The sequence below is a fragment of the Macrobrachium nipponense genome, chromosome 20, assembly GCF_015104395.2.
Source record: "Macrobrachium nipponense isolate FS-2020 chromosome 20, ASM1510439v2, whole genome shotgun sequence".
In the NCBI taxonomy this organism is placed as follows: Eukaryota; Metazoa; Arthropoda; class Malacostraca; order Decapoda; family Palaemonidae; genus Macrobrachium; species Macrobrachium nipponense.
Genome location: NC_061089.1, coordinates 49091108 through 49103391, shown reverse-complemented (window position 1 = coordinate 49103391; position 12284 = coordinate 49091108). Strand labels below are relative to the sequence as shown.

General features: G+C 35.3%; 1 protein-coding gene across 1 annotated transcript in view; it reads left to right on the top strand.

Moving 5' to 3' along the window:
- The window catches only part of LOC135221002 (facilitated trehalose transporter Tret1-like), a 66173-nt gene extending 63869 nt beyond the window's left edge, over positions 1-2304 (top strand). The window contains exon 5 of the mRNA XM_064258718.1: positions 634-2304. Within this exon, the coding sequence (XP_064114788.1) occupies positions 634-1581 (948 nt within the window). The 3' untranslated portion in view covers positions 1582-2304. The remainder of the gene's footprint in view (positions 1-633) is intronic.
- The last annotated feature ends 9980 nt before the right edge of the window (positions 2305-12284 follow it).

The window sequence follows — 12284 nt, the reverse complement described above, 5'->3', positions numbered from 1 at the left end:
GAGCTATGTATGGCATTACCCGGTGACCTAGTAGTGGATCTGGATTCTTTGGGTAACGGCCATTTCTGACACTGGAGTCAGCTGTTCGATTTGCAAGGCCTTTTTCGCGTTTTTTATGGCCGTTAAGCGCGGGTGATGGGTGATTTGGCAGAGACGGAGTCCATATAGCGAGAATATAGTAGTACATGGCCTGAATGATTTAAGGAAAAAAAAAATATGCTTCAAACATTACGTCACGGTTCAGCCATTATTTGAGTGAGTCTGTTGAAGATTCCAAGGCGTGGAAGATAAAGATAGTTGAGGGGTCGCTATGCGCATTGAGTCGCTTTACTCTGAATTTGGCCAAGTTTATGAATCCATCACCAAAACTTTGCCCCGTTTTGGGAATTATTTTTCATATGAGGAGAACTGATAAAAATGTCAGTGTATTTGCTTCAGGAAATAATACAGATAGGAAACGAATCTGATATAGCGAGGGTATCGTTCTTAGTATATCAGCAACTGTTTATTGTATTTCAATGTAAGTTGCGTTAATCTCACCGAAATTATTGTGTTATTATTATTGATAGCATTATTGTTGATGTTGTTGTAAGTCATTAAGATATCACTAATATGTTATGTTTTTACTGTCAGGTTGGCTGTCTTTTATGTTTCTTGCTGGGAGAGATTCTGGTCTGGAAGAACCTGGCCATCATCGGGGCATGCGTTTCGATGCCATTCTTCGTCTGCGTTGTGCTCTGCATGCCCGAATCCCCGCGATTCCTGATTCACCTCCGTCCCAACGACGCCCTAGCCACCCTCCAGTGGCTGCGCGGCGTGAGCAACGACGTCATGGAGGAGTACCACGACATCACCGACAGCTGCGACATCGACCGCTGGGGAGTCGCCTGCGAGGACTTGATCCGACCGACCTTCTGGCGGCCGCTGATGATCTCCTGCGTGCTCATGTTCCTCTACAACATGACCGGTTTGTCGAGCTTCACGCTCTACTGCATGGAGCTGTTCGCCGAAGTCTCCAGCTCCTACATCAACATAGCCCATTTCATCTCCACTTCGGTGCTCATCGTTGCCATCACGATCTCGTCATTGCTGGTGGACCACATAGGGAGGAAGCTGCTCCTCCTGCTGTCTCTCACCATTATGGCGGCGTCCGCCTTCGTTCTCGGGCTCTTCCTTTTCCTGAAGGACCTCCACAAAGTGGATAACTACTTCCTCTACCAGTGGGTGGCCGAGGTCTTCTGCGTGATCCTGTTCACCTTCGCCCACGGGACGGGCGTGGGTCCCATCGCCTGGGTCACCCTGGGCGAGATCTTCAGCTCGAAGTACAAGTGGCTGGGGGTGTCCGCCGCTTCTTGCGTCATGTGGTCCTCCATGCTGGTCGTCGACGTCATCTTCCACAAGATTCGGATCGCCGTTGCCACGGGAGGCATCTTCTGGTTCCACTGCGTCGTTTGCGTCGGCGGGTACATCTTCGTGCTGATCTGCTTCAGGGAACTCAAGGAGCAGAGCATCGACACGATTACCAAGTCGTTCGTCAAGAAGCACGACAGCCTCATTGAAACTTTCATAACCAGAATTTGAAATCTGCGCACCCTAACTGAAATCCTTAAGTCTGCGCACCCCAGTTTAAACCTTTATAGCCAGAATTTGAAATCTGCGCACCTTATTGGAGCCTTAATAGTCAAAATTTGCTTGGAAATCAGCACACCCAATTCAAACTTTTATTGCCAGAATATGAATTGCTTTGAAATCTGCAACCCCCTAATTTGACTAAAACTAAATACCCAGAACTTGAAATCTGTGCGCCCATGTTGAAACAGCCAGAATTTGAAATGTTTGTAAACGAATTAAAACTGACATACTGAGAATTTTCCATGCTAGAATTTCTTAAACATCTATAGCCAGAATTTTAAAGCTTGGCAGCTCTTATACTTACAAACGCTAATAGTCGGAATTTGAAATATAAGCAACCCAGCTGAAACCTTTACTATTACAAGAATATTTTGAAATATTATTTATTCAGAAAGAAACTGTAGTTTTCGTTCGGTTGCTGTAAGGTAGCCTCGAAATTCTGGTGTTTTATGTTTCTTTCATTTTTCTGTTTCATATTTATTAGACTCAGACAGTATGGAAGTGATGGTATAGATGTTCATTTATTCGTTTTTTTTATTCATCTGTTTATTTCGCTGGTATGTATTTTTTATGTATAGAGAGATTTCCTTTTAATTATTTTTTTTACGTATTTTACTGCCATTTTTAGGCAACTCATTCAACAGTTTTTTTTATGCTAGGACAAATAAAAAACCAAATACATGAATACAAAAATGAATATTATATATATATATATATAGATATATATATATATATATATATATATATATATATATATTATATGCGGAAATAATAATAAAAAACAATTGAAATCACCTTATGATTTATAGAGATGAAAATGTCCTTTATTACAAGAAATTTCCTGACTATCTATCGTGAAATAACATTCTTGTAAGTCAGGGAAACGACCAAGTATGTAGAAAACAAGTTATTTCGAGTTTTATTTTTCATTTCGGTAAACAGTGCAAATGTATTTATGAAACTATAAATATCGTTGCGTGGAAGCAGAGAGCTGCTTTTGCTTCTTAAAGTCTTGCCGGAAAATAACGACTGTTAGAAAGATATTTTCCTGAATATGTATTTCCGTTTTCCATGGTCTACTAAATAAACAACTTCGTGTGTTAACTCTCACTTTATATGTAAACATATATGCGTATATGTATATATATATATATATATATATATATATATATAAATATAGTATATATATATATATATATATATATATATATATATATATATATATATATATATACACATACGCACATACACACAGATATATATATATAGATATATATATATATATATATATATATATATATATATATATATATATATATATATATACATACATATAATATTATATATTATACGTTATATATATAATTATATATATATATATAATATATATATATATATATATATGTACATATATATGTGTGTGTGCGTTTTGGCACTTGTGCACATTTAAAGCGTAATTTTACACATATACGCAATGTCACACACACACACACACACACACACACACATATATATATACATATATATATATATATATATATATATATATATATATATATATATATATATATATATATATATATATACATATATATATATATATATATATTATATATATATATATATATATATATATATCGTATAATACCACCATTGAAGTAAAAGTTTAATCCTTTTGTCGGCTTTTACAACAAAAGTTTTACATACTTTCCGTGTAACAAACCAATTAATAATGGTTTATCCCTTATGACATTGAAAGTCATTGTATATAGTGTACATAACAAAGAAGGGACAATCTAGTTCCTTTGTTGAAGAATGTTATTGTTTTTATTTTTTTTATTACAAATAAGGTTGAGTTCAGTCCTGTTGCACCTCATCATTTTAGATGCCCTTAAGCTCCATTCGTAGCATGCACTTAATGGAAAATGTGTAACTAAGCCTACACAGATAAATAGATATCTAGTGGCAGTTTCTTACTTGGCAGTTCTTCCTATATTCTCAGTAACAATGCATTTCATTCCAACTATCGCAAGCGAGCGTGAACAATAAACTAATTAAATTATCGAGCAACAATACATGAAATCGGAGGAAGGAATGTGAAATTGCAATTGAAATATCAAAAAAATAAAAAAAAAATTCGTTGTAAGTATTCCTTACAATTATGATATTACACATGCACTAACAAATTAAATGAATGCTTGCTAATACAAACTCCGTTCTAATCCATTTTTCAGGGAGCTGCAACATATTTGAGAGTTCTATGAATTTTTCTTTTACCAAGTCGAGAGCAATTCGGACTAGCTTGATGATGGTAATAATAATAATAATATAAAAAAGATGATAGATGTCATGAAGAACTCATATTTTCTAAACCATGTCATCGCATTAAGCAAATGGGAGAAAAGTATTCGTTGGAAAGGTCGACTGTGATAGATATATTACACTTCGTAGTCCGATGTGCAAAGCACGAGAAACGTCTTTCCTCCATTGTCAAAATGATGAAGAGCAACAGGACTGATGACTGACTGTCTTGCGAAGACATCTTCATAGTTGTGGGCTGGTCCCATTTTTGAAATTCATTCATCATTTTATCTGCTCATGTTTGAGGAAGCGATCATTTTTGTTCCAGTGGATATGAAAAAGAGATTCACGTTAGTGTCTGATATTCTCACCTGAGAAATCTAAATAAGGAGTATTATAATTTATTTCTACGGTTAGTAATGATTATTGTTGCTGTGCTTTATTGGCAAATGAAAATTAACTAAAGGGGCTCTCACAAGCATCAACCATACATAGTTTTTTTATGTAAAAATATATATATCATGTTTGATCTGCACGAAGTAGAAGGCCGATTGTAATAAATAATATTGTCAATGATAGGATCACCAGGCCATCTTAATGTTACTTTAGGATTCTTATTGAATGAAAACATTCCATGGATTCAATGCAACTTGCAAGAAGTCCCCTGCTAAATGTCAATAACCTAAATGGATTGATATAAAAACTGCCCCGAGCAACATGACTCTTTTGGGTGTAAACAACTACAAAATAATACTAATATTGTCAGGGCCCATTTTTATATAGAATATATATAGGTCTTTATATCACGTAAGAATTCACAGGCAATTCTTAGCGTTGATGGAGTCAGAATTTTAAGTTAATGTTTAGTTAGATTTATTACAGCTGCACAAATCTGTCACTAAATACATGTATTATACAATATAGTGTCGCGTATCATTTTCATAAACCTGCAAGGATATTAAAACATTTTTTTATCGTTCGTGGTGTGTCTGTACCTTGTTCTCATTGTGAAAAGGTAATTTGGTTCTCTTATCTTAACAGTTTTTTTATTTTTTAGTTATTCTTCTTCATCTGATAATGATACTTTTATCTCCATATAATATTATTCAATCTTATATGTTCTCCGCTGAAGAAAGCCCAGTGTGGTTGCCATTAGAGCTGAACTGGGCATTGGGCAATTATTGTTTTCCCGCACGATTACTCAGCGAATTTGATATTTTGGGGTCCATCTCATTAAATTTTCATTCTCGCACATAAATGCTCTATTGAAAACATCCAGGAATCCAGCTGGCTGTCAAGAAAAATTACTGTTTCACCTTTAGGAAACTAATTTTTTTTTTTATGGCCCCCAACACTAATTTATTTTATTTTGAAAATTTGAAAAACTTTATTCATCTTTCAGAATCCTTGATATCGCAGTTCCTTAGGGTGGGTAGTGTTTGCTTAGTTTAGACACAGTGAACCCTTTTGGTATGAATGAAATTTGCTTGTCCTTTTCGTGGAACTATAGTGTTGATCAAGCACAACGGATTTCATAATAATAGAAGAATAGAATAGAATACGGAATTTAGGCCAAAGGCCTAGCGCTGGGACCTATGAGGTTATTCAGTGCTGAAAATGAAATTGACAGTAAAAGGGTGTAACGGGAGAAAACCTCGCAGTTGCACTATGAATCAATTGTTAAGAGAAGGTGGAAAAGAACGTGAATGACGTCACAGTAAAAGGAATGAATGAGGGTTGTAGCTAGGGGCCGAAGGGACCTGCAAGGAACTTTAAGTAATGCCTGCAGTGCACCGTGTATGGTACACTGACGGCACTACCCTCCTACGGGGGATTTCATGATAATACATAATTTCTGGCAGTATGATTTGATTTATGAGGTTTCGTCTGGTGTAAGAAAGTTCAGAATGAATGACATCGGTCAGTTCAGCTTAAGTTTAGTCGCTGTAAAGTAGACTGCTGTTGATGGCCTGTAATGAGGAGGAGAATCCGAATGTATTTCATGATTCCCTAAATACATAACCTACTTTCCGTTCATGAAATATTTGCACACTTTAGACAGGTAATTTATAGTTGAAGTATACTACTCACATCAGCAAGCCAATTACATTTTGGAGGAAAAGTGTAAATTGGTTTTTGGAAGAAAGGCGAAAAAACGCGCGAAAGATTTATAGGAGGATTCGGGATGTATCGTCAGAGGATAATCCGTCCTCCTAATCCTTCAACTGACAGGATGAAGGATTGACCTCATCAGTCGCATTTATCTTCCAGTCACCTGAAAAGAACAGTTGTGTTTGACTAGTGGGAGACTGGTAGTGACGTCACATTTTTCATTTTACTTGTTCATTCAATTTTCCTTTGGTCAGCGTTTTCATGTCAAGAGTGCAATAATTGGCTTTACACAACACAAAAACTAATGGTGATTGAACATTGCTTGTATACTGTATTTTACTTTCGGTTACGATGGATAAAGATGGAATTAATTTCTTTCGAGCATCGTATATCTTATAGGTTGTAACTATTCTACGAAGGATATACGGTAACCAAAGGGCGATACTTTCCTATCTACATCACGATCCTTAAACTGTCAATACAGGATGAGGTGTAAAACAAGAATAATACATTTGAAAGACAAACTCTTGTATTCTTCATTCCATGTTTTAGTAGAGTGCAACAAAGCCAAGCCAAGAAAATGATGCACATGACAAACACACGCATGCGCCTTCCCCTCTCTGTTTTATTTTCAGCTTCTATCGTTATATTTCTCTGCTCCATCGCTTTTCATATTAACATTTCTGCAATTTTTTGTATTCTGTTGTATTTAGATATTTTCAGCTTTTTTCTAAATATCAAACTTACTCTGGGATCACATGCTTTTGCGTATGCTACCAAACGTCATGAGGAGATAGTTACGAAGTTATCGATCAGAAAAGACCTCTTGTAAAGAGGGCCGCTCTGATTGAGATAAGAATAGAGAATAAAACAACTGAAACCGTTCGAAATAAAATGAAATCCAGGTGTCACAAACTCAAGATTTAAAGTGGCGTCGAATAACATACTTATGCATAAACTTGGTAATATGATCGCTGAGTTATGACGATATGTTTATCATACGATCTGCAATGGCACCGTGTTTGTGCTGTGGCGCAAATCCCCCATGGTTTGTGTTTCCACGGATGTGGTTTGTGACTGGCAAATGCTTCCTGCCTCGCGTCGTTAGTCGGTTACCATGGCGACCCGACCGATGCTTGTGTGAGAACGACTTGGCGACAAATTGATAATTTAGAAGGGGTTCTGGTAAACCGAGTTATTAACTCACGGCTTGATAATGAAGTTGGCCTCTACTTGCATGCTTAAGCGAAATGCGATCGGACCACGCATGCGCGTTTGCATCCGGCATTGCTGATGCCAATGTTTAAACTGAGATGCTCCGCTTGAAATCTTATACCCTGTTGATTTCTATAATTTTGCTTGAGGCTTTTATTAATATTTTTTTTGTTATGAGGGTCACTGCCATTGACCTCTGTTGTTTCATTAGTAGATAGATTTCATTCAAGCTCATTCAAGCTTTATTCCCTTCTATATTCAAGTCTCTCTCTCTCGCTCTCTCTCTCTCTCTCTCTCTCTCTCTATATATATTATAATTATATATATATATATATATGAATATATATATATATATATATATATATATATATAATATATATATATATATATATATATATATATATATATTCATATATATATATATACATATATATATATATATATATATATATATATATATATATATTTACTTTCTTTTGCATATATCACCAGAAACTGGTTTAGGATTCTTTTTGCTTCCCTTTCGAGGGTTTATTATATTAGGGGGTAGTTTTTATTTACCGGCTTGTTTGTTCCATTTTCACATCGACGCTCGCAGTTTTCACGTCCTCTGTGTTGGCCCCGTTCGCCTTTTCATCATTGCTTCCCCCTCACCCTTACTTCACTTGGGGTGGGGAGGGGGTTGGGTAGGGCACGACTTTTTGGTCAGGCGAACGTGACTGTGTTTCGGCTCCACTGAGAGGGGATCCAGCCCCCCATCCCCCTCACCTATTTATTGCTGTCGTTGACTACTGCAGCACCGGCAGTTGACCTCTCTGCTTTTTCGGGTCGAGGTCCGAATATTTTGGAACAGGCTCCTTTGCCCTAATTCCTGTGCTACGCTACGGCGGTGGGGCTTGCCTTACGGCCCACTTTTAAGAACAATGCTATGGGTACTCCTTTTGCCCACGCATAAGTGCTTTTTTGGTCGATTCTCCTGAAGTCGTCAGGAAGAGGCCTTTTGAGGCCGGAGAAGGGTGAGAATAATTCATTTGACTCTCCGCCCTTTATTATAATTAATCATATATATCGTCACCATGTCGTGATTATACGTCCTTGTGCAAGATCCTCGTCTCACCACTCCATTGTCAATCACACTCAGGACAGCGTCAATTAGCTGCATTCAGTTATAAAGTGTCCTATGTTATTAATCACCACTGATATAGAAGGTTATCAAGCGTATTATCCTATTACTGTAATTAAGGTACAAATGCCTTCAACTATCGTATAAATCCGCGTTTCTTAACCTTTTTCAACCTCAGCATCCCTTTTGGTCAGGCCTAAGCAGTCCAGCAACCCCTACCATTGGTTAACACCTAGTTACTACAAGGATAAAGTAAAGACAAGTGCAGTACATCTTGATCGTATATTTGGTTCATTCTCCAAAACAAAAATAGTAATTATGGCAATAGCATTGGCAAACACAATAAGAAAATAACGGAAAGATCATGGATAAACTCAATAAAAAATACTCATCAATGCATTTATTAAATTTTAAAAAATGCGTTAAAAATACATTTGTCCAAACGTATTCCTTCACTACAGAAACAGGATATTTTACCGCCACATATGTCACCTTCCCCAGCACTTGTTAAGTCAGAATTTCTATTCTATTTTCCATTTGTTTCTTTCGCACTACTATTTTATGAAAGTTAGGTGGGGGGATGAAGGCAGCGAGTGAGATCTACATTTGGATGTGAATTTTCTAGTTCCTAGGTCAGTTTGTGGGAACATCCTATTGTATATATTAATTTTTGTAAGAATAAATTTATTGTTAAGTTGTTCTTGCTTTTATTATCCGTCGCTTGAGCGTGTATCTTCTTGCCAGAGTTCTGTGTTTTGTGATTCTAAATAATAATTTATCATTGCTTCGGGATACACTCCTTAAGTTTATAACTAATATATATATATATATATATATATATATATATATATATATATACATATACATAAATATATACATATATATGCGTGTGTGTGTGTAATGTATATATACACACATACATATATATTTATGTGTGTTGGTATAGTAACTGTTGAAGCAATATTTATGGCGAATGATGAATTAAAATTCCTCCTCAGCAACTTGAGCAATGCTGTCGAACAATCCGTCACTTCTTTTGCCATATAAGTATCACTTATATGGCAAAAGAAATTTTTTGAATCAGTTCACTGATTATTGAGAATAATAACACTTCAAAACAGTTACATAAATAAAAACTCGAGTCGCGTTATATATTTTATTTGCTACTGTAGAGCAGTCAGTGTTAAATACTAATTTCACGTTTCCTCTTAAATACAGTAAATATTATTGAATAAGTTGTATCCAAAATCTAGAGCATAAACCGGCCACCCAAAGCAAGTCGAACAACCTTGGGTAAGTTGTACGATTTTGGAGCTTACGACTCGAATGAAAATGGTATTGAAATTAGTCCGCATCGTTTATTCTTATGGTTATTTAGTTACTAAGCGTTAATGGCGTGTCTTCGAGTTGTTCAGATCAATATTTCAAGTTAAATTTTTGACCTACAGTTTATATTGCTATCACAGTATATGTGAGAACTAAATAATGAAATGTTATTGTAATTTCAATCCCTATTTAGCGGTCATATTTATATAATTTTAAATTCACAGTTACTTTTGTTATGACCGAAAATAATTCATTGTCTTTTTTGTGATTATGGAGACAATTTAAGAAATGATATTGAGACAAAGCATTAACAAGTGTGATATGTTAAATAATATATTATTTAATATATCACACTTGTTAATGCTTTGACTCAATATCATTTCTTCTGCCTTTACCCAAATAACACCCTATCCCCCACCCCACACACCTCAACAGCCAACCCCTACCCCTTCCCACAAACAAGGATGTCAAACTCGAAGAATTTCAAATGTCTGAAAAAGGTTTGATACCTTGCTGTGATTTCAATACAGACGTTGAAGATCTTTACATCTGGAGAATATAGGAACGTTCCATTTTTCAGAACTGGAGAGAGAGAGAGAGAGAGAGAGAGAGAGAGAGAGAGAGAGAGAGAGAGAGAGAGAGAGAGAGACGGGCTTCGAAAAGAGGGTGAAAGAGAAGTTTGAACATGAAGTTAGTTCTAGATATTATTCATCATTATGCATTGCTCTTGGGTGCATAACCCGTATGTCCTTTGCTCATAGAGGCAGATTTCTATGACGTCAGCTGTAGACTCCTTTCTAGGCATCGTCGTGACGTCATTGTGACGTTGATTGTAGTCGGGTATATAGTTCTTGTCATTGACGTTTTAGCTTGAATAGCACACAAAATGTTGATAATCGTCCTGTATTATTATTATTGTTGTTATAATTATTATAAATCATACGGGGGAAAAAATTGGGGTATTAAGATGTAAAGCAGATTTCCATAGAGTAGAAGGGTTTATCAAGAAAGTCTTAAAAAAAATACGTTTTTGGAATTTATTAAATGAACGTGATTCTGAAAAGCTTATCAAGAAATTATTCTTAAAAATATGGTTTTGGAATTACGTAAATGTGATACGCAAATATTTCCCAAGAAATTCTTTAAAAAAAGATATGTTTTTGGAATTATGTAAATGATTGTGGTACGCAATAATTTGTCAAGAAATTCTTTAAAAAAGATATGTTTTAGGAATTATGTAAATGATTGTGATACTCAAAAATTTGTCAAGAAATTCTTTAAAAGTGTGTCTTTGGAATTATGTAAATGATTATAATACTGAAAAATTTCTTTAAAAAACTTTCAAAAAGATGTTTTTGGGATATGTCAATAAACGTGATACTGTAAAGCTTAACAAGAAATTCTTTCATAGATATGTATCGCTTGAATTATGTAAATAAATTGCCGTGATTAAGAATCATGTAATATTGCAGATCCAGTGTTGCAAAAGGGTTGTATATGCGCGCGCGCCCGCACACACACACACACACACACACAACAAACAATAGCTCCTAACTCCCTGCACACAATTAGAGCAGGTGTAAACCAAGTCACTTTATCTGCTAGCGTTAACGTTACAGCATGTTACTCGGGCACTTGAAATTAATAAACGTCTTACGTGATGAACTCTATACGCCCTATTTGAAGCTGAATAAACTTAACATAGAATCAAACGCACATGCATGCGTATATATTATCATGTATATATATATATATATATATATATATATATATATATATATATATATATATATGTATGTATATATATTATATATATGACACCTACATACATACATATACGCACAGCAGAATTTAATTATATGCAATCTGGTCACTAATTGTGCTAATTTTTTCTTTTTTCTATTTGTTATTCTCAATATTCCTACTGTTATTACCATTATTATGAATACTATCTTTAATACTTCTTCAGTAACTGTGTGGATATTGCCGATTAATCATTGTTTATCATGTTATTTCATGTATCTAGATTGTGTATGTTATTGCCTATACTTTGTATATTCCATGTTTATGGCCTTGAGCTGAAAAAAAATTACACACACACACACACACACACACACACACATATATATATATATATATATATATATATATATATATATGTGTGTGTGTGTGTGTGTGTGTGTGTGTGTGTGTGTGTGTGTGTGTATGTATGAAATACTTCTTAACCGTCTCTGTTATGATATCTAGTGATAAGCCTGAAGGATAAACCTTTACTACCAACGCCGATAACTTCATAAACACGAAGCACCTGTTAATCATGGTTTTGCAATGCCATTCTGACCGTGAATGTAATGAGTTAAGTGTCTAGGTTCCAGTAATTAAATTGTAATGGATTATAACCTCAGTCCTGTACCCGGGTGCGCACGCACGCTCAAAGAAGCACTCGAATACTTCATTCCTATGCTAGCAAGATGAATCTATTTCCTTAACATTCAAGTGCCGCACCAAAGTCGATTTTATATAAATATTCGCTACGAGTTGACATCTGTTTGCAATTAGAAAAAAATTAAAGCAC